The sequence below is a fragment of the Chenopodium quinoa genome, unplaced genomic scaffold (genome assembly GCF_001683475.1).
Source record: "Chenopodium quinoa cultivar QQ74 unplaced genomic scaffold, ASM168347v1, whole genome shotgun sequence".
NCBI lineage: Eukaryota > Viridiplantae > Streptophyta > Magnoliopsida > Caryophyllales > Amaranthaceae > Chenopodium > Chenopodium quinoa.
The window spans coordinates 695,080-718,879 of NW_018742589.1; the positions used below are offsets into that span (position 1 = coordinate 695,080).

At 37.6% G+C, this 23,800-nt stretch overlaps 2 protein-coding genes across 2 annotated transcripts; one reads left to right on the forward strand and one right to left on the reverse strand.

Annotated features, from left to right (window-relative positions):
* The first annotated feature begins 677 nt into the window (after positions 1-677).
* Positions 678-2,565, forward strand: LOC110721101 (AAA-ATPase At4g25835-like). The gene has a single exon (XM_021900228.1). The coding sequence runs from the start codon at positions 809-811 to the stop codon at positions 2,375-2,377; it is 1,569 nt and encodes a 522-aa protein (XP_021755920.1). The 5' UTR covers positions 678-808; the 3' UTR covers positions 2,378-2,565.
* An 11,397-nt stretch (positions 2,566-13,962) lies between these two features.
* LOC110721102 (N-lysine methyltransferase SETD6-like) lies at positions 13,963-19,307 on the reverse strand. The gene is made up of 11 exons (XM_021900229.1): positions 19,251-19,307; positions 18,539-18,666; positions 17,991-18,288; positions 17,763-17,881; positions 17,443-17,575; positions 17,138-17,214; positions 15,989-16,186; positions 15,248-15,437; positions 14,932-15,113; positions 14,461-14,561; positions 13,963-14,377 (listed from the first exon to the last, which is right to left on the reverse strand). The coding sequence occupies exons 3-11, from the start codon at positions 18,286-18,288 to the stop codon at positions 14,227-14,229; spliced, it is 1,449 nt and encodes a 482-aa protein (XP_021755921.1). The 5' UTR covers positions 18,539-18,666; positions 19,251-19,307; the 3' UTR covers positions 13,963-14,226.
* Positions 19,308-23,800: the final 4,493 nt, after the last annotated feature.

Sequence of the window (23,800 nt, forward strand, 5' to 3'; positions counted from 1 at the left end):
TAATATGAGCTGTTAATTGAAATTTTTTGAAAGAAAAGATGTTTAATTAATGTATAATATATACTAGTGATTAGATTTAGTTTATATAAGTCTTTAGTGGTAAAAGTTAATGAGTCATGGTGTGTGTGGTATATATAATCTAATAACAATAGTCTTTTGTCACTTATAGATAGTAGTGTGTCAATTATTTTTAAACAATCAAGAAAGAAAAAGTGTGTCAATTATTTTTAAACACTCAAGAAAGAAAAAGTGTGTCAATTATTCTGAAACAACTTAGAAAGAAAAGTGTGTCAATTATTTCAAAATGAGAAGAATATATGTGTTAATTATTTAGAAATGAACCAAGGAAAAAAAAGTGTATCATATTTAATTACCTGTTATTTTGAAACAGAGAGAAAATAAACACGAATCAGACACGACACAATGTAATGTATGTGGAACCTATGATTTAAAACCATATATAAATCTGAAAAAAAAACAAGACAAAAAGAGAGAGGGTGGAAAAAGAGAGAAGAAAGGAAACAAATCATAAACCTACTCATAATACTATCCTACTACACATCTCACATAAAAACAGCCTAAAAAGATGCCTCCTCTTTCTGTCCCTTATGATGATATCCAATGTCCTCTCACTTGACTACTTATATAACCTCTTTTCATTTCATCTTCATTTTAATTTTCTTCTCACTCACCCCTACTCTACTTACTACTCACTCGACCTACAATTTTAATTAATTTCATCTATAAATTCTGGTTTTATGCAACAACAAATTTTTATCATCACATAATTTTTGTATTAGAAAAAAAAATGAGAGAATTTTGGACCTCATTAGCTTCATTAATGGGGGTACTAGCTTTTTGCCAAAGTTTACTAACAACAATTTTCCCACCTTCATTTCGTTACACTTTTCTCAAATTCTTCAACAGAATTTCTAATTACTTCTCTTGTTATTGCTACTTCGATATAACTGAGATAGACGGCGTTAACACGAACGAGCTGTATAACGCCGTCCAGCTCTATCTTAGCTCTACCGCGGCCGCAACAGCTGCGTCCGCGGGTAGGCTAAGCTTAACCCGGTCCCTAAACTCCTCGGCCGTAACGTTCGGGTTGGCACACAATGACACCCTATTTGATACGTTCAAAGGGGTTGCAGTTCAGTGGGAGCACATTGTTACACAACGACCTTCTCAGTCCTTCTCTTGGCGGCCCGTGCCCGATGAGAAGCGCGGGTTCAGTCTTCGGGTCAAGAAATCGGCCAAAGATATGGTGTTGGGCCCGTACTTGGATCACATCATGGACCGGGCCGGGGAGATTCGGAGGTTGAATCAAGACCGGTATTTGTACACCAATTCCCGGGGCGGGTCCATGGACTCGGCCCGGCCCGGTCACCCGTGGGAGGCGGTGCCATTCAAGCATCCCTCCACGTTCGACACGCTCGCGATCGACCCAAGGAGGAAGGCCGAGATCATGGCCGATCTCAAGGAGTTCGCGGGCGGAGAGTCCTTCTACCGGGCCACGGGCCGGGCCTGGAAGCGCGGGTACCTCTTATACGGCCCGCCCGGAACGGGAAAGTCGAGCATGATTGCTGCAATGGCGAATTATCTCAATTACGACATCTACGACCTCGAGATTACGGAGGTGTCGTCCAACTCCGAGCTCAGGAAGCTGCTCATGAAGACGACGTCGAAGTCGATTATCGTGATCGAGGATATCGACTGCTCGATCGACCTATCGGACCGGCAGAAGGACAACAAGCACAGCAAGTACCGCCAGAGTGGCGGGCACGGGAATTACCCGGGCCCGGATGACGGCCCTGGTGGGCCCGGTATGGTGACTCTATCGGGCCTGCTGAACTTCACGGACGGGCTGTGGTCGTGCTGCGGTAGCGAGAGGATATTCGTGTTTACAACGAATCATGTGGAGAAGCTTGATCCTGCATTGCTGAGGTGTGGTAGGATGGATATGCACATTCACCTTAGCAACTGTTCTTTTGAAGCCTTGAAGATTTTGCTAAGGAATTATGTGGGGTTAGAGGAGAATGATCTAGATTCCGAGACGATAGCCGAGTTCGAGGCGGTGGTGGGGAAGGCGGGGATGACCCCGGCTGATGTGAGCGAGGTGTTGATTAGGCATCGGAGAGAAAGGATGAAGGCGGTTAAAGAGTTGCTTGTGGAGCTTAAGAGGAGGGCGGAGGGTGGTAAGAATGAGTGTGTACGAGGCCGGGTTTCGAGTTTAGAGGAGCAAGAGGAGGAGGAGAAGAGGGAGCTTGAGATGATGCATAGCAATGCAAATGGTGGTGATCAAGAAAAGGAGGGCAATGTTGTGGTGGATGAGGATGACCTTTTTTTCAAGGAGAATGATAAGAAGTTCAATTAAGACAATATTATGGTACTATTATTATTACTATTTACTAGTGTAACGTTTCTTGGTTCTTCTCATTTTTCTTCAATTTTAGGATTTTAAAAAGAAAATATTATGAAAGAAAAAAAAAAGATTGAGGGATAGGGTAAAGGGGACAAGAAATTGGCAATGGTAATGATGAAGTGAGTGAATTTGATGATTTTGGGAACAAAAAAAAGTGAAGAGTAGGATGATGTTCATCATATCATAATTTCTTGTTATTGTTACTGTTAAGAGATTGATTAAGTTGTAGTTGTAGTACATTATTATTATGTCATGAAAGTAAGACGATTAGATGCATGAAAATCAGACATGACAAGAAATGCAATTTACCCTTATATAAAGTGATGTTAATCCCTATTTTGTCATTTTGTATACATCATCTTAATCTTTATACAAGTATTATTTTTTCTTGATCAACCCCTGAATGAAATGCCTGAAGATTATCTTATTGTAACAGTAAATTATCATGTCAGATTCAGTAATAGTCATGTTTTTATTGACGATCTGTAATTTGAACCTATCAAATTAATTAACTTCTTAGGAATAAATAGGATTACTTAAGTTTAGTTTACTCTGATGTATAATGCAATTTAACATCATTTAAAAGACGAAAAATTCATATAAGAACAATATACTAGTATACCTTAATTAAATGGCCGGGAAAAAAAAAATTAAATAAGCTAGTAGAGAAAAAAACGGAGTCATGAAGTTTAAAATGATGACGAGATGAATTCTAGCTCGAAACTTCCAAAGCTAATAATATACTCTATATTGAATAACCTCTATCTTTACCAATTTATTTATTTATTTTGGTAAAAAAATATTAGTACATGTTTTTTATGGGGGTCATAAACTGACCTCACTTAAATACTTAATTAACAATAACAACCTTAGCTTTATTCCAATGGAATAATATGTGTCATGCCACCACTACTGTTGGAAGTATGATGCTCTACCAAGCTTGACAGTATTAATCATAAATTATGCACTTCTATTATTTAAATGGCTAATTAAGTAAATAGTATAATTCTATGAGTATGTGTGTAATTTGTTTTCTTTTGTGAGCTTAGCATACTAAATTAATTAAGAATAGAATGGACCCATTAATTTTTGACATATATTGTTCTATTAATCAATTATATACTTGTATAAAAAAAAAAAAAAGGAAGCAAATAAAGCCAAATGAGAATAAATTAGCCTAAGATTAAAATCAAAGATTGAGCTGGATGGATATTGGATAACTTAAAAAGTTAGATATCTAGTTTGCATGTGCTGGCTAATTAGTCCAAAATAGAGCTATTTATTTGGCTGACATAAAACTACAATTTATACCGGAACAAGTGTTGAGGTAGGACATCCTAACTTTCTTTCTTTTACAATTTGCCACATCCTAGTGGAGTTGGTTTGGTACTCTATTACTATATTGTGCATCTTACATTTCCATCTTATGTATAAATGTATTCATCTTTACTTTCCCTTCATCCCTTTTATGAGTACTAAACAGTGGACCAAATCTTCTATCTTTGCTGGTGGGTTGGATCAATGAGTAGGATTCAGGTTTCATGTCCAAGTATTGGTTGCGTTCATTTCACTATGAGTTCATGTGTTCATTTAAAAAACTGATATTTATGTCCAATTACTTATATAAAATTTTTATGAATTTAGGGTCTGTTCTCTTACGTTGAAATTTGATCAGTTCAGCTCAGTTCAGTTCAGTTCAGCTCAGCTCAGTTCAGTTCAGTTCAGCTCAGCTCAGTTCAATTCAGTTCAGTTCAGCTCAGCTCAGTTCAGTTCAGCTCCTAATTTCCTTCTCTTATAAAATATTCATTTCATTTCAGTTCAGTTCAGTTCAGCTGAGTTTAGTCAATGAGAACAGACCCTTACTACCTCCGAACTTTTTAGTTACAACAAAAGGGGTATTATTTGTAAGATTTAAAATATTCTTTTGTTGCAACTAAAATAAACGGAGGTAGCATTTAAAATATTCAAAAACTTATATCTAAAAAGTCCAGATGTTTAAAACTTATATCTAAACTTACATTGTATGAAATGTTTAATAATTAAGTAAATTTTGTCTCATCAGTTCTCAATGATATATTTATCAAATATTATAAATGAGATGGATGTTAGGTGGTTGACTACAAGTTGGTCAAGTGTATATTTGTTATGTTACTAATTCAACCAACAAATACTTGAATTATTTGTTCAGCTTAACTAGAGATATTTATCTGGCCCGAACCTTGAGAAAAAAAATTAAGTTTCTAAAAATCAGATTATTCGCAACAAATGCTACTACATAAAAAAAAAAAAAAAGAAAAAAAAAAAAAGAAAAATTATGATGACATTGCAAGGTACATGATTGAAATTAAATGGAACAAATTCTTGTGATTAATTTAATGAATGGAAATTCTTGATTGAATACTAATACTAAAGTGTTACTTGAAAGTGGAAAAGTTCACTGGAAAGTGACAAGGTTATTGTATTAAAATCCAAGGCAAAGTCATCTATCAAAATCATATTCCTAAGACCTCATATATATAATTTATAACTAGAATAATCTTTTACAAAGTACATTGAATATTAATTGGTGCCTTAAAATTTCAGAAAATATTAGGTATCTTGTTTTTTCATATAATTATTATTATTGTCTACTTTAGAATATTTGATTACATACCTTAATGAAAATGTCAAACTTACATTGGTTACAGATTCTTCTAGAATGGATGTCTTCACCATCAAATTATACTTCATGAATCACTTAAACCTTAAAATAAACCCATTTGCATATTAACAGTTCATTGAACAAGATGGAGAATCACTCTTTCTCTTTCTTTAATGATAATTAGTTGCATAATCACTTTATTAGTAAGGTACTCATATATAAAAGTTAGAGTATAGATGAAGGTAATGTTATATTCAACATAAATTATGCAAAGTATTCGTATTATAAACTTTGTTGATTGAATTGAAGAGGACCATGCAATTTATGTGATGGAAATTAAACAACTCGGCCAATAGATCATGTTATTTAAAAAGTGTACACTATATATACTGTAAGTTATATCAACAATAATGTTTATTTTACTCCTGTTTAAGTGTGTCAAAATAAAAGTTACAATGTATAATGGCATCATGGTATTCAACTTATGTTATGTGCTTGTATATCATTACATGACACCAAGTCTAATGTCGTATGGACAAGCGGAGTAGACAAGTATGTAGTTGAGCCACCTAGCAAAATCTACTTTTGAAATGCGGTTTCTTTTAAATTGATAAGCAAAATTACGCGTGCAAATCAATTTACATTATAGTTGAAAAAAGAGCTAAATAAAATTCTCAACAAGCTTATGAGTGACAAGATCGAATGAAGAAAGAGAACTTGATAAGAATTGGCCCCTCGATTTCACGCTTTAATCGGTCGGCATTGTATGCTAGCTTAGACACATTGAGAGTGAAGGAAGAAAACAAAGAAAACTCCATCCCAAAGAGCAACTAGTACGATTGATTGCATTAGCTTGAAGTCATGCTTATCTACAAAATATATATATATATATATATATATATATATATATATATATATATATATATATATATATATATATATATATATATATATATATATATATAAGTAAATTGTATTCGTAACGTGTGTATATATATATAGTGTGTAGATGTCAACTTAACTTTTCGATAAAACCAAATAAGATAATAGAAATTGGTGACAAATGACTAATGTGCAATTCAAAAGTTAATTTTGCTAATTTAAACTTGTAAATTAAAACCAATATGATGACTTAAATATGTTATAAGGTCCCATTAAGGGGATTTGTTAAACATCGCCCACAAATTACTACATAAAGCCCACAAATTCACTTGGTTTCCCTAAATTGCCCTTGACCTTAAAAAAAAACACTCACACTCTCATCACTCACACTCTCATCACTCACACTCTCATTGCTCATCTTCTTTCAACCTCTCTAAAAAAAAAAAAATTCAAAATAACGACAATGTCGAGGCGGCAAGGCAAGGAAGTGGCGGCGGCGGCGGCGGAGGGAAGGATGTCCCAAGGTGGAAAGGTATATTTTGTTTAAAAAAAAAAAAGGGGAAAACCGCCGTGAACGCGGTGGGGCGCCCTGGCTGGACGCCCAGCCGGCGGTGGTGGCGCCAGATGCAGACGCCGCCACCAGTTGGCTGGCGCCTGGGCTGGACGCCACCGCCACGGTTGTGGCGTTTAGTCTAAGCGCCGCAGCCGTGGCTGTGGCGTCCAGCCCAAACGCCAGCCAACTGGTGGCGGCGTCTGCATCTGGCGCCACCACCGCCGGCTGGGCGTCCAGCCAGGGCGCCCCCCCCCCCTTTTTTTTTTTTAATTTTTTTTAAAAAATTGTTTTTAAATTTTTTTTTTTTTTTTTTTTTTGTAATATAATTTTGAATTGTTTTTATATTTTGTTGTTTATTTTTATAAATTTTTTTCAATTTCGTTGTATTTTTTCTACGTTTATATTTTGTTTACTATTATTTGTTTGTTTTTAGTGTATTTGATTTGCGATGATGATTATTTATCGTATAAATTTTTGTATGTTTATATATTTTTAAAATTTTGTGTAGGGTCGTCATGGTGGGGGGAAGAATATAGAGCTTCTTAGTAGAAGTTATTCAGTGGAGAGGTCGGGGCATAGACATGTCAGATCCCGTGGTATTTCGGCCTCAGTTCGTAGAGAACGGATCCACCGTCGGGATGAGGATGACGATGACGATGATGATGCTGAGGAGGGTGACCAGGAGGAGGAGCAGGAGGAGGGCGCAGATGAGGATGAGGATGTGGACGATGGCAGTGGACCGTATGATGATTACGGTCCATTCAGTCAGAGGGTTGATGACATGTACGAGACGCATATGGTGGAGGTGCGTAAGGGTAGGGGTGGTAGGTTTGTTAGTAGATCTGGCATATCATCTGCGTCCACTGTCTCTGGGGCAAGCAGGAAACGGTCGAGGGCGGGTAATGATTCTTGGGTTGTTAGGAGTGAGGTGCCCGGTGGGCCTGTTGACGGGAGTGTGATTCCTAGCTTTCTAGGACACATAGCTGCCCGTATTTGGGAGGACCAGGAGAGGCCTTCAGTTACGGGGTTGTTGAAATGTCATACCCGGGAAAAGACTTGTAGTTTTTTGCGTACATGGGCTGAGGCCTGGCCGGCGGAGAGCGAGATGTTCGAGCGACTGGAGGGCACTGGGGTGAAGCACGTTCCTGCCACCATGCACGATAAGATTGACAGTACGCTGATCACGGCTTTCATTGAGCGATGGCAGCCGGATACAAACTCTTTTCACCTTCTGTTCGGTGAGATGACGATCATGTTACATGACGTCGAGGCCATTCTGGGGATTCGTGTTGAGGGTAAACGACTTTGTGCTGTGGCTGATGCGGATCAGGCAGATTCGCTGGCGGAGTTGTTGGCGGTGGACAGGGCTGCACTGTACACCGAGGCGCTAGGTGTTTGGGAACACGGAGGTGTGAAGATCGCATCTGTGTTGCAGCGGTGTTTGTACCCGAGTGCACGTAGGACGCCCGACGCACAGCTGAGTGCTTATGTTTTTCTACTCCTCGGATGTACCTTGTTTCCGGATAAGAGCGGCGGAAACAAGCTCAGGCCACGCGACATCGTAGAGGCGTGTGACCCCGACAGTGTAGGCCAGTTTTCCTGGGGATCGGCTACGTTGGCGTATTTGTATCGCCAACTAGGATTTGCGAGTCGGGCTGACGCGGCAGGTATCACTGGGTGTCTGACTCTATTGCAGACTTGGATATACGAGTATTTTCCTGCATTGCGACCACATCGTGACCCAGTTCCTATTGATGAGGGGATGCCGCGTGCTTGTGCGTGGAGTCCCCGCTCAGAGAAGAAGTCCGTTGACCGCCTCCGATCGATACGGTTATTGCTGGACAGGCTGTCCCCCTTAGAGGTAACGTTTATTTATAGAGTCTACATTTTATTATTTTCACATATTATATTCATGTTATTATATTTTATATGTTGTAATTGTACAGGTGAACTGGATGCCTTTCGGCCCGAACCCTAGTGTTAGGGTACCCAGGACCCTGTACACGGGACTCATTCAGTATCGTGACATCGTCGAAGCGTACATGCCCCAGCGTTGTCTTCGCCAACTTGGATTTGTCCAAGTTGTCCCTCCTCCCCCGGCGTGCCCGATGAAGGCGGTCCGACCTGCATCGTCGAGGGAGTACGTCGTGGAATGGTCGGATATCATGACCGGGACGTGGGACCAGTTTCCGATGGTGGCTCGATTATGGACAGCGGAGTTGCAGCGGCCGCCCTCTGGGGTTACTCCCATGTGTGACCATTACTACATGGAATGGTTCAACCGGTATTCGCACCCGAGGTTGATCGCTGATCTCGACCACAGCGATGATGATTATGTGCCACCGCCTACTGCCACGGAAGCGGTATGTCTTTTATTATATTTATCGTTGTCTTTTAATTAAGTTTTATTTGTTGTTATTGTATTTCATCTTCTGTTTTTTGTTGTATGCAGTGGATGGGAAAGATAATGCAAGACGTTCAGAAACTCTCTCTTGAGAAGGACAGCATGAGTGCAACAGGGAGAGCTGTTGTTGATAGTCTGGAACAAACCCTTGCGCAGTGGGAGTCGTCGTCGAGGAGGGATTACTGATGGTTATTGTATTTTATTTATAGAACATTATGTTGGACATTATGTTGTAAAATTGTAACATTTTAGATTGTTCTTTTAGCTTCCAACTTAAACATATTATCAGTGCTGTTTTTAAATTTTGATATAACCGTTCGTGGATCCGCGCAACTTACCCATGCAACATATAGAATGCAGTAAGCAATACAATATAAAATATTAATGTTCTCATTAAAAAAGCAACGTACAAATAAGATTACAAATAAAGAATGTAAACAAGAAAAACTAAAATGCAGCTAGGGTGTTCCATTCGTGGATCCGGTCATTATATAGCGCATCCCAACCCTCTACGCTCGCTGTGCGAATGTTGTACCACCGAGGTATAATCGGTGGCACCGGAAAATCGGTTGACATGTCTAGTCGGATGAAATGTCTGTATGACGACCCAAGAAACGCAATAGCTAGCTCTCTGACCGGTGTGGTGACAGTCTCACGCGACCGCCAAGGGAGAACCGTGGTACAAGGATAATAAGCTTGACTATGCACTCCCAGGCCGAAATGCATGACTGCGCATTTGTAAATGTTTGCAACGGCAAACAGATCTAGGGGCGCGTCAAAATAATGATTTTCGCCGCAAGGTCCACCTCCCCACCGGATACGTCGGAGAGCGCCATCCAAGTCATCCTCGTACACATGACGATAAACATTTCGGTTAGAGGCAATTTCGCTGTACATCAACTCAAACGCACTCCTGTTCCGCCGCTGTCGACCTCGAGGACGGTCAACTCCTTCGGGTTCCTCATAATCTAAGTTAGACGGGTGGAACATGTCATGAAGCACATGAGTAGCGTCACGAATAATAGAAGGATGGCTGGAGGACACTCGGTCGTACATCGAACGGAACTGCTCCAACTCTTCCTGTTCACGGTCGGCCGTTTGATTGTCTGCATGCTCACCAATAACAAGCGTCCTCCAGAATGAATGGACCTGATCAACATGTAACGACGCCCTTTCTTCTGTAATAACGCGATGAATGGTGCATGCGCAAGGTAATCCATGAGTTACTAAAATAGTACACCCACACCGAGTATACACTTCGTCAGCCAAGTCCCTCACCCTGTTCAGCTCAGTGAGAATCAACCCCAAGCAGTAGTGCGACACACGACCATGGAGAATCTTAAATATAAAATGGCTATACATCGTACCATGTCGTCGTCTGGAGTCCTCTAGAGAGTTCCTGATGTCGTTCTTCTGAGTTTCAATTGACTTGTTCAGTCTAGCGAACAGTGTATCCAAAGCAGCGGTCGATGAATCAATCCAGTCCTTGGTAGCTCTATGAGCGCTCTCAACTCTACATGTTGTAGTGTTCCCAAAATGAAGTACCTGGTTTGTCCAATATTTGACAAACTTTTCCCTATGAGGGACCCATTGATGCATCACATAGTCCACCAGTGCCGGACACCACTGGTACGAATCCCTGAAGTTAGCCAATGCTCGCTCATACGCTTCCTCTGTGGTAGCCTGTAGGATCTTCCGCCACTTACCATTCACCAATCTCTCTGCCATTTCCAAATTCTTCTTGAAAAGGTTGTAGGCTTTCACTTTCACGCAGTTGTTGATGTGCCATGTGCACAATAAGTGGTTCGATTCGGGAAACAGCTCTGCTATGGGGGCAAAGAGACCTCCCTCACAGTCGCTGACGATGGCTGCTGGATGAACATTAGGCCCGATGTAGTTTCTCAGCTTCTCCAAAACCCAATAATAACTTGGAGCCGTCTCATCCCTGATGATTGCATGACCAATCAGAAAGTTCTGGTTCGTTGGAGCCATCCCAACCATCTCAACCAGAGGGAACTTGTACTTGTTTGTCTTGTACGTTGAGTCGATCAAAATCACAAATGGCCAAGACTTGATCATATCAGCACAATCAGGATGCACAAGGAAAAGATGAGTCACCTCCGCTGTATCTTCATCAGAATCAAACCAGAACAGGTAACCACGTGATTGTGCCTGGTGTAGCAGCTGCTGTATAGGGTTCCTTCCCTCTGACCGTTCAAACCTGAGTTGCTGTCTGACGTTGTAGATGTGTCTTCGGTTTGGATGGTCTTCTGGAAATTTCTCTAACACAGATGTTAATATTTTAGCAGGCTTCACTTGAGCATCACTCATTTCTTTCACAACTAGTTTCGCAGCAGGACTTAAGCCGCTCAGTTGTCGATGACCCTCTTCATATACTATCATCTCATGGTTGTGATACCCCCATTTAGAGTAACCTATCACTTCCCAACCGTCACGACTCCGTAGTTGTCGAACCTTTACTCTGAACTCACACCCACAACCTTTCCGCTTTGTGTCAAACCGAGTGGCTGTACGAAAATCTCTTTCTTCTCTTTTGCGATAACGGTCACATCTCAAAATGCGATCCATTCTACCATCCCGTTGAGATTTATGAGTTGCTACTACCAAGCAAAATCCAGCTGCAATTGCAACCTGTTTTGCCCAATCAATCGCCTGTTGAGCTTCTTCGAATGGACCATCATGTCCAAATATCTCACTGTAATCATTTCCGTCTCCACCATATTCCTGCATCAATTATATATTACAATAAATACATTTAACGGATAATACATTTAATTTCTATATTTCCACATAATTAACACAAAAAAAAAAACATAATTATATATAATCAAACTTAATTTTTATAAAAACCCAATTCGAATTTTCAAACTAAATTTAAAAATATACCATTTCGAATTTTCAAATTTAATTTTAAAAAAAACCTCTTTCGAATTTTCAAATTTAATTTACAAAAAAACCCATTTCGAATTTTTTAAAAAAATCATTTTCGATTTTTTATTTTCACAAAAAAATTAAATAAAAAACAACAACAAAATCAAAAAGGAAAAAATAAAATTTAATTATTAAAGGTGGCGTCTGCCAGGGCTGCCACACCCACTGGACTGGCGCCTGGCAGGGCCGCCTCACCCAGTGGAGTGGCGTCTGCCCAGGACGCCAGTCTGGTGGTCTGGGCGTCTGGGCTGGACGCCACTCTGGTGGTCTGGGCGTCTAGCCTGGACGCCACTCTGGTGGTTCTGGCGTCCGGCTTGGACGTCCAGGCTACGGTTTGGGCGTCCACCCTAGACGCCGTAGCCACTACGACGGTAAACCGTGAATTTTAGCGGTCACTTACCTCGTTTTCCGTCGACGACGACGTACCTCCGGCGTCCCCCGCATCTCCGGCCTGCCATCCGGTCTCCCCCGACGAGCCAATACGGCTCCACATTTTTTACACCGAGATTATCTCAATTTTAGCAAAAGGGCATAATGGTCAAATCATAACATATTTGTGGGCTTTATGTGGTAATTTGTGGGCGATGTTTAGCGTTTCACCTCATTAAGGATACGGATATTATGAATTGAAGAAATAAAGAATAGATTTGATCCCTTTATTTGCAAAAGTTGGTCTCTTTGTCATGAATGCAAACTTTTCCCATCGAACCTTTTAACACCTACAACAATATTTTGTGGGTTGACGTGATCAGCTGCAAATTGTTCAAAGTTTCTTTATTCTTTTATATCTACAATTGACTTTTTTTTTTTTTGTTTAGGGTTTTCTAACAAAATTATTTATTGTCAAATTCAAAATCTCAAAAAACGTTATAAGAAAATCAAAAAGAGTGGGTTATTTAGGAAAGTATATAGTTAGCTCCTAGTTGTAATCTTGAAATGGTTATTTTTTAATTCTTTTTCTTTGGTTTTAGTTGTTACTTTTTGCGACGGAGTTCTATAAAATGAGATTGTAGGTTTATTATGGCTCGAGTGTAGGTGCAACCATTAACCAATGTCACGTCTATGTTTCATTAGAACGAGTAAGGTAATATCTAGAATATATTACACGAAGTATACTATATGTTGTACAAATTGCACTAGATAAAAAGAATGGTTACCAAACAATATTTAGTACAACAGAATTTTTAGTGCAAGTAGTGTTTTTGTATGGAATAATTAGAGTACATAAAATAGAGAATCAAGCAATGAAAGTCAAAGGGCAGTATATTAAAGATGAAATAATCCACTCAATTGGTATATGCTGAGAAGAAACTAGATACAAAGTTCTTTTGATGAATGGTAAGATTTAGTAAAAAAAAAATGGTAATTCTTCCTTTATTTTTCACTAAACGTAAAAGTGATAACAAATAAATTGATATCACGATAAAATCAATCAATATTAGTCATTTATTTTATTTATTTTACTATGTAATTTTTTTTTTGGAATTGGTTTATGCTTGAGGTTCAAATCTAAACCTGTAATTTGCATATAAATTTCGATTTTGGATTGGATGATCTCATGATCAAATAAGGGGTCAAATTAATGTATCTAATCATGTCTATTGTTGCTTATTGTGTGAATAAAGAGTAATCATGATTTTTATACTGTATTGGCCGTAATTTAATTTGCCATATCCAGGGATTATTTCAATCTTTTTCAAAGAGGGTCACTGATATTTAGAAAATGTATGGTATACCAAATAAGAAAATGTGGCACAAGTCACCACATTTTAACAATCTAATTTACAAAATACAGTCGTTCAATCAAGATGAGTTCACTGACTTTTGTAAGCAATCTAAAATATCAATCATGTTGTCCAAAAAAAAAAAAACATTGAAGATAATACGAAGTATTAATCTACTTAGTATGTCAAAAAAAATAATAAAAATTAAAAAAAAATAAAAATCCCAGAAGTATATTGCAATAATTGATAAACTCTTTTCAACTTTTGTAAAAATTGGTTAATGGAAGTTGTAAATAGTACTAATCCGTAGTAGAAACTGACTTGACTCACAGTAGACATTTCAAAGTAAAATTCTTGGTATTCAAAACTAATCTGCTTTTAGTAATACACTTATACCAGATTATATTGCCTCAAATGAGAAAGGTCCAGAACAAAATTGGTGAAGGGGCTAATCTTGACCATGGGTTGCGAACTTACAATGCCTTTACCTAGGTATACTATCTTTGCTACTTATGCTAAAATTACAACAAAAACGGACATACAGGGCGAGTATATGGCTCCAAGGGAGCCAAGGGAGGCTGACATTCACAGTAATGATATACAGAAAAACAGCAGGAAGGGCACTCGTTCTAACTGAAGCTACAGCTAGCCAGCAATGTCCTCATGCATGCATCTCTTGAGTTCATGTTCCACCATCTTTCGTCCAGATTCACAGGCAGTCAGTATAGAAGACACAATGTTTTTCTGCAAATCTTTGTACTGTATTGCTAATTGTACATCCCACTTCTCACTTGACCTTGCAAAATGCAAAACATCAGCTTTAGGTTCAACATCTTAGTGTTTAAACATGTGCATTAAATAGTTTCTTCGGAAACTAACCTGTCTTCCAGCACTGAGTCATCAAGATTTTTCATCATGCCATCAAAAATCGCATAAAGGTCATCAAGAACCTTCTTCTCAGTTTCCAAGCTTTCTTGCAACTGATACAATAATAATAAGCGAAAAGTGGGTATGAGCTTCCAAATGTGAAATCGGGTTTCAAGACAGCCTTAGGCAACACAAACAAATTTTGTCTATCACAACCTCGATGAACCCAAAGACTTCCCTCTATAGTTCCCCTATAGCATGCTCAGGATACCAGAAACACCCTCGTGATAAACAGAAAAATTCATTACAGTTAATAATAGGGTAAAGCTACTACAACCACCCAGCTTCATTGCTTGAATACTATCTGAATTCCAACAATACACCTCCTAATAAAAATGTCTGAGGTTGTGGCATCAATTCATACGAAGTATTAGCTAAGTAGATGACTAATGATGTTCAAAGTCAGACAAAAGCAAATCATACCAGTGTCATAGTATGCAAGCCAGGATTCACAGCATTCCGTAGATGCTCCAAAAGTGGTGATGGCAGTCTATAGTAAAAGAGGCCTTGGTTGGTCAAAACTGAAAGCCAAGCACCCCGAACCATGTGTTTGGTATCATCTTGACAGCCTTCCTCAGAAGAGCAGTCTGAGCCTTCTTCAATATCTACAATGAATTCAATATCAATAAAAAAAAATTCAAGAAAATTGAGATATCATCCCCACGGGAGATTATAATAGCTCTGAATAACCAGAAAAGAGCTCTAACTACATTTATTGTAGAACATCTGCGAAACTCACCAAGCGGGATAATATCATAAGGGTTCACTTCTTGTGGTAGAAACCCATAGAAGGTGAGCAGATGAGAACTAGATAGATTTCCATAGCTCAGATAGCATTGCTCTCCCCTATTGCATGGTCTTGAGAGAGGAAATTTGAGAGTGTTTGTCACAGAGTCTACTTTTCCATAATGCATAATATGTGGGCAAACCTGTGGACAAACAAGATCATATTTACAGACATTCAGAAAGAGATTGGCTGTGAGCCCATGACTCACATGGAAGCGATAAAGAGGCATCCAAAGATAGGTTATGCTGCTTTCTGGTTATTAACTTATTAAGGGATTTTATCCAAGAAAGATAAGGAAAACTTCTAATTGATATCAGAAGCTCAGATAGTTGATCCAACAATGATTCTTAAATGGGTTTTTCTATATTGAAGGTCAATCTGATAATTGGAATACGTTAACAAGATGATAACTACACATCGCCTAGCTAACTGAATTGCCCAAAAGTATGCAAGGGGAGGGAGACCTTGTGGGGGGGAAAAAAAAAAAAAAAAAAAAAAAGGCGAATTTCAGACAGGGTGAGTGTATGAGTGGATGGGATTTTCTTCTAGTTTGAGGATGTAACTGGGTTAAAACTAAGAGTAACTAATACTATGATTTAGCTGTGTGAAAAGCTGGAAACCAATTTTCTGAAACCCTTTCTAAATTAATACTTGTACAACAAAACAAGAGAGAGAGAAGAAAAGTGAACATACAGAGTGGTTTAGAAAACCTGCAACAGGGATCAAACATGTCTTCAGCTTTCCATCGGGAAACATAATTTTCATGGAATTGGAGTACCATAGCTCACATGCCCATAGGTACTGCTCCCATGTGTAGAACTCTGGTGAGAATAAACCAGGAAAACTCACGGAGAGAGCGGGAAACAACTGATCATATTCATAACGCAAATGCTGCAATGAACATATAGACAGATATGAAGCAACAGGTAAAATTGTAAAAGTAGAGAAAAAGCAATAATAATACTCTCGCCATCTTAAAGATAAATGTCCCTTTATTTTCCTAGTCCCAACTATGTCCCCTCATTCCTTAATAGATGCAAATTCACCCAATATTCTTTCCCTACTCCAATTATCCAACCACACAATTGGTCAAATCTTACTCAGTATATACTTTTTTAAGTAAAAAATTCTCCAACGACATTATCTTTGTGAGAAAAGAAATATTTAGTTTGGTATGGTTCAATGTCTGAACTCGGAAAAAAAGCAAGTGTCAACAATGGTGAAGCATTGCTGCAGGGCATAGTAGTCATATAATACCACATTGTAATGAAAATACAAGAACCCTTCAAATTTATAGACCTGGGACATTCTAATACTGTTATTTTTCACGGACAGTAAGCAAACCAATGTCCAAATATGCAAAAATCTGAGTTGCTATAAAATATAAATCCAAAGAGATTTTATATCAGTAACAGGAATTCCTTTAACCAAAATTTATAGACCTGGGACATTCTTTGTTACAATTCTAGTATGCTTGTTTTTCACGGACAGTAAGCAAACCAATGTCCAAATATGCAAAAATCTGAATTGCTACAATTTATAAATCCAAAGAGATTTTATATCAGTAACAGGAATTCCTTTAATCAAAATGAAGCAGACTATTGACACTGACAGAATTTGACAAAATTCCATATACATTTTTTACAGGACCAGTAAACTGAATTAAGCAATTTAATGTACATATATGCACAGAAATGAGTGTTACTATACATTTTAACTCCAAAGAGAGCTTACTTATCTACTCCATTGTCCACATTAGTTCCACAACCTCCTTTAACCACAACGAAGCAGAAATACTATTAACTAGATTTTGAAAAATAGCAAAATAACATTTTAGACAACCTGCTTCGCTTGTAATATCTCTTCTAAGGCCAAGGTTCCATCCAAAACTATCGTCGCCTCCACACCAAAGCTCAATCCTGTTTGAAAGAATACACATGGATTTAATGAGATCACTATAAATAGTGTGAGAATTTTTTGTTAAGATTCGGGGATCAGTTAGACAAGATAAAGCTGGTAGAACATAGGAGATAAATTCTTAAAAAGTAATCTCCTAGATGCTAATCATTTAGCTTCCAGGTGATTATAATGAATGGATAATGTAAAGCTTAAAACATCTAAGAAAAGAGTTAGGCAGCAGGACAAACCAGTATTAAACTGTTTGGGAAGTGCATCAAAGTAGAATTTGTACTTCGAGTCAATGTTGTGCCTCTCCCTCATACTCCACAATAACAACATAGTTTCAGCAGAAATGCCATCTATCTTTTCCAAAACATGAATCTGAATAGAAAAAGAATACAAAGTTATTATTATTTTCCCTCATATAACAATAACAACATAATGTATCCAACTGTTTAGTAAATCACGTAATTCAGAAGGTGCTGAAGGATGGAGCACTTGAGTCATAGTACATGTATTGATGTATATAGTTTATGCATATGTAATCCTTTCGCCAATTGAAGCATACCATGTCAGATTCATAGACAAGGTCTTCTGAGATAATAACAGAAATAGGTATCTCCAGAGCTATGTCTCCAACCCCAAGGTCTTCTGTTGCCAGTGCTCCTCTCCCAGCTCCTTCAACATCTAGGTTGTCACAAAATGTAAACATCAGCACAGGAAAGAATTGTAAGCAACTTTCCTAATACAATACCTCTGATTTGAATAAATTTAAATTAGAGCATTCCTGACATACAAGCTATCTGCAGCTTAGATACGAGACCATGGCTTTCAGCCCAACTCGTAAGATGCTTCTCACTGTCACATGCTTCCTTTACCATCTCTGTTTCCAATTTATTTTTGTTCCCAAAATTGAAAATTCTTGAGATAATTGCAACTCGTAGAGCTTTCAGCGAAGCATTAGTCACATCACTTTTCCCACTATGATCAACTAGAGAGAGGACACAATTCAGAGCCTCTAACTCATTTCGAGGACTGTAAAATTCTTCTGTTATACCGTCATCTGAAGCACTAGCACCAAAATAAAGCTCCATCTGCACCAGAAAAAGTAAGCTTTTCAACATTACCGATAACATAAGTTCTAGAATATTTAAGCATTCTGATGAGCTTATCATCCTGTACTAGAGCAAACATACAAAGTATTGTATGGACAATATGAACATAACATAGAATGATACTTTAGCTTTCATGCTGAATTGAAATGAACTATTGACAGAGCCATTTCTAGTCTACAGACGAATTTAGATGTATATACTTCATAATTTTAACCAATAAACCACTTACCTCATTCAAGTGGATTATCCGAGCTCTCTGAAGCAAGGCATCCAACTTGCCTTTCAGACTATGAGGAACTAAAGTCTTCTGCAGGTATACACGGTCACTTGGACGAATCCCTTATCGTTAAGCAATTTCTGTAATAAAAAAGAGACCCCATAAGTTAGCACAACAATCCAGATAACCATGTTTATTCATAAATTAAGCACACAGAACTGTCTTCAGGCATCTCGCAAGCCTAAAACCAAAAAACCTTGATAAGAACATAAGGATTAGCCAACTCAAACACTATCAAGTAAAAGCGATTCAAAGTGCTCTGACTTCATTGCTTCTAAAAACAAGTCTCACTCCATCTAACACCCTTAAAACTCCCTATAACATGACTACTACACATAAATGCACCAGTCAATGACGTTCCAAGAAACAATTCAGTCAAATGATCACATCCAGAAAGTAATGCATTAAAATTAGGTCATAAACAATCATTAATTTGATCATGGATTAAACTGGTCATAACACAGTTCCTAGTCCTCCTACATCAATACATCATACCAGTACTAACTTAACAGATGAATAATCAAATCAAGTATAACAAGTCAGCAACTAATTCAAATAGCCAAAAACCGAAAAAGGCGAAAACTACAGCACACAAATAAAGAAATGAAACACAGAAATTCATCCTTGTTTTTTCAATTCAAATTCTGATAAAATATTTACTCACAAGTTTCTTTTCAAACAAAGGGTCATCTTCAGACAATTCACAACCAAGAAACTTTCATCAGTCCCACCAACATTGCTTGAAGGAGACGGCTGCAATTCAACAAAAATCAAAGTTAGTAAAAACACATTATAAAATGAAACAAGATTTAGAAAATGAAACAAGATCAAAGTACATACACTATTAGAACAACAAATTCAAACACCCAAGAAAACCCACATTCAAATATAACTCATATTTGCCCACCAACTGTTTGATAAAAGTACATACATTATCAGAACAACAAATTCAAAGAAAAATTTTGAGAAATATTCAAAAGGTTTTATGTATTGCTCTTAACTTACCCATTTTTTTTTTTTCCGAAATAGTAATTTTAGTAATAATATGTGCCAGAAAACAGAGGATTAAAGGGTTAATTCTTTATGACCAGTTCAAAGGAATTCAAATAAAAGGACCCAAGAAAATTGAGTTCATCAGATTATGGGTTAAGAAAAATGAACCCAGTAAGTACAAGAAATTGAGAATTACAAGATATAAATGAGCTAAAATTGTAGCGATTTTTACCTGAGTATCTTGAATGGAAACCACCATTGTTGCGAAATATCTGAGTAGAGTTTAAAGGGAAGAAGAAAAGTAAAAGAATGTCAGTGAAGTTAAGCGTCTCTTAAACTAAACTTGATGAACTCCAAAAGCTGAGAAATGGTTTTCAAGATTGTTTGTTTAACAAGTTGTGATTGTGATTTTACTCGTTAAGTCTTAACTCGATTTGACCTTCTAGTTATTAGTTCGGAGTCTTGGACTTCGGAAGTGTTACGTGAGTTGTTTCACTTTATAAATAAAAGGCAAATTATATAGTCCGAAGAAACAAATTACATTGGTTATGTGAGTTGTTCGAATTGTATTCCTCAGATTATTTTCAGTTCAGTTAGTTCTTAAGCTCAGTTCAGATGTTCAGTGAATAGATTAGGCCCTAAATTTGTTTTGATTTTATACAAAATAATGATTTTATTGCGACGTCTTTTTTGTGTTTGGATTGAGTAAAATCAGTTTCAAGTGAGTATCATATTCTTTGGAGTCAATTGGGAAAACATTAAAGAAAATTAAGAAGGCAACACAACAGTATACCCACGGTTTTTTTAAAAAAATAAAAATTACGAGTACTCTTTAAGTCTTTAATTGGGATGTGTAGTCTAGATTTCATGTTTTTTGTTCAATTAATGTCTTGAAACTTGGAAAAAAAATGATGTCATAAATAGTTTAGACGTGAAATTCTTTAATGAGAATATGACATGTATCCATCAATAAAATCAACAATGACTTATATAAATGTAGAGGGTATATCGAAGTACATCTCATCTAAATCAAAAGTTAAATACGAAACAAACTGCTTTTGTGCACGAGTGACATATAAAACCAATACAGTAGATATTGTAATATGCGAATAAATACACGTCCAAACTAATTTTCTACCGTCGGATAAGATACTCCGAATTTAATAATCATCATTGATCCATTTTATAACAAATTATTAGACCAAAGTTAAAAAAAGGAAATCAATCATAACCTCATTAACTCCTAGTTATAATTTACATCAAAAGATAGAAAGAAAAATCATGAAATAATACAGAATAAACACTCTTCTTAATGTTGATTCTCTGACTATGAAGACTAACTGTCGAAGTGGGCCCCAACTCCAAACACCCCAACCAATGACAACAATGCTGACTGAGTGAGTTGGCAGTACTACTTCGTACGGTCGTACTCTGCTCCAACTCTGTTACCTTATATGTTGTGAGCAGATACAGATGAATATCTCCCATTTTTAGTGAGAGAAAACTTGTCAAAATTAATCTGATTTTAGAGTGAGAAACAGTCACACAAAAAACACAGCATTTTACTCGTACATTAGTACTCATTTTAACCCATAATTCAACCTCAAACAAGGTTATCTCACTTCTGTGGCTCTGTTTCTGTTGTTGTTGTTGTTGTTGTTGTTGTTGTTGTTATTGTTCTTGTTGTTGTTATGTGTTGTTGCTGTTTATCTTATTGTTGGTATGGTTCACCATGTCTCCATGTCTGATATTCCTGAAGTTTCTTGCTATTTGTTGTTGACAACAATCTAGTTTTCATTTTTGTGTTTAATTACATATGTTGGTATTTTGTTATTATGTTGTGTATGACATAATAAAATCAAAAAATTTTTGAAACACAATAAATGACAAAAAATATTAACCAATTGTCAAAATTTTGATTTTATTTTTTTAAAACCCAATAAAAACACGTGCAACTGTGATTATCAAAACTTAAGAGTACTACAGATTTTTTTAAAGAACTTTTTTTTGGGTAATCGATTAATGAATTAGTTTCATAACAACTATTCCTCTTTCCCAAAAAAATAACTCTTGAGTCTTGACAATCACCGTTGCACGTGTTTTTAAGGCCATATATCATAAGCGGGTTATTAATACTTATTTTATTAAAAAGGTAGATGCGGTATTAGTAAGTGGGAAAAAAAGATATTAATGAGAGAAGATTTTAGTACCAAACTTATTATAGTAGATTTTTAGAAGTAGAAAGAGAGGCAAAAACATGTCACAGGTTATTATGAAATTAATGAAGTAGCTATTAAAGCTCTAATTTTTATTTTATTTTTTCCCACATAAGCAGGGTTGACAATTCTGCAACCGAGACATGAGTGTGTATATCATGATGAATCCGAGTTTAGTTCTTATAATGTTGAGTATGATCTGTGTGACCACTGCTGCAAGTGATATAGAGATAGTCTCTTCTCTAAGAAAGAGCCTAATCCGAAGAAAAGATACAATTCCTAGCTGGTCTAACATGGATACACCCGTCTGCAACTTGACAGGTGTGGAATGTGGAGGATCGAAAGTTGTTCTTAGGCTTAAGCTACCTTGTAGCTCTTCGGCGCTAAAGCTTCCAATTCCTAGTAGCATAGGGGAGCTAAAACATCTGAAGTTTCTTAATCTCAGTCAGTGTGGTTGGTGGGTGTCATTCCTGCAAATATATGGAGTCTTGAGGAGCTTCAGATTCTGGACCTGAGTCACAATAAACTGTCTGGAACTCTGCTTCAACAGTGTCCAGCCTGAAAAGTCTCAGGTATCTTGTACTTGATGATAACAGCTTTTCTAGTCACTTGCCTTCGACTATGGCCTTCTAAGTGATCTTGTTGAACTTTCGGTTAGTACCAATCTTTTCTCTGGGAAGCTTCCGCCAGAACTTGGAAAGCTTTCGAAGTTGGAGTCTCTTGATCTAAGTAGAAACTCTTTCTCTGGTGCCCTCCCTTCAAGTTTGGGTGACCTTGCTAGTCTACTGTTCTTTGATGCTAATTCCAACAGCTTTAGTGGTCCTATTCTTTTCTGGGTTTGGAAAGTTAACGAACCTTAAGAAGATTGATCTCTCTAGTAACTCCATAAGTGGACCAATACCAAAGAATATCGGGAATCTGAAGAACCTCACTTCAATAAACTTGGTGAACAACAGCATCAGTGGAGTAATTCCATCCTCTATTGGCAAACTCAGGGCGCTTCATGAGCTAAGAGTCAGGAACTGCAAGCTTACAGGTGCCATACCCAGTAAATTAACTGAACTACCTAACTTGGCTAGCTTGGATATTGGGCAAAACTCGTTTGTGGGAGAATTGCCAGCAAACATTGGAAATATGACCCATTTAAAAACTTGCTCGCTGCAAATGCTGGATTGAGTGGGAGCATCCCTGGACAGCTGGGTAACTGTAAGAGCCTTGAGGTTTTAGACCTTTCCCGCAACTCTTTCTCTAGTGCTTTACCAGATGGTCTTGCAGGGATGGAATCAATTAAAACTCTGAAGCTTATTTCCAACCGCTTAACAGGATGATCCCTAGTTGGATTTCAAACTGGAAGCAAGTGGAATCTATAACGATGGCTGAGAACCTCTTCACAGGTTCTATGCCGTCACTCAATCTGCAGAATCTAAGGTTGCTCGACATGAGTTCTAACATGCTTTCTGGTGAATTATCTTCAGAAATATGCAATTTGAAGTCAATAGAAAATTTGTCATTGCCAAACAATAACTTCACTGGAAGCATTGAGAAGACCTTCAGGAATTGTAGTGGCCTGACAGAATTGATATTATTTAGAAACAATCTTTCTGGAGAATTACCTGCTTACTTAGGTAATCTCCTCTGACCACCTAGTATTGTCAAAGAACAGATTTCATGGGAAAAATACCTGAGCAGCTATGGAGTCGAAATCTCTTCAGCAATAATTCTTGATGATAACTTTCTTTCTGGAAAGATTTCTCCAGCTCTAGCTAAGGTTCAGACATTGCACAGAGTGGAATTAGGTAATAATTTTTTTTAAAGGACCATCCCAGCATCCATTGGTGAATTGAGGAACCTCACCAACCTTTCTCTGCGCGGTAACCAGTTGACAGAGAGATCCCTGAGGAACTTTTTAACTGTACAGGCCTCGTATCCTTGGATCTTAGTTCAAACAACCTTATTGGTCATATTCCAAAGTCTGTTTCAAGATTGAAATTGCTGGATAATTTGC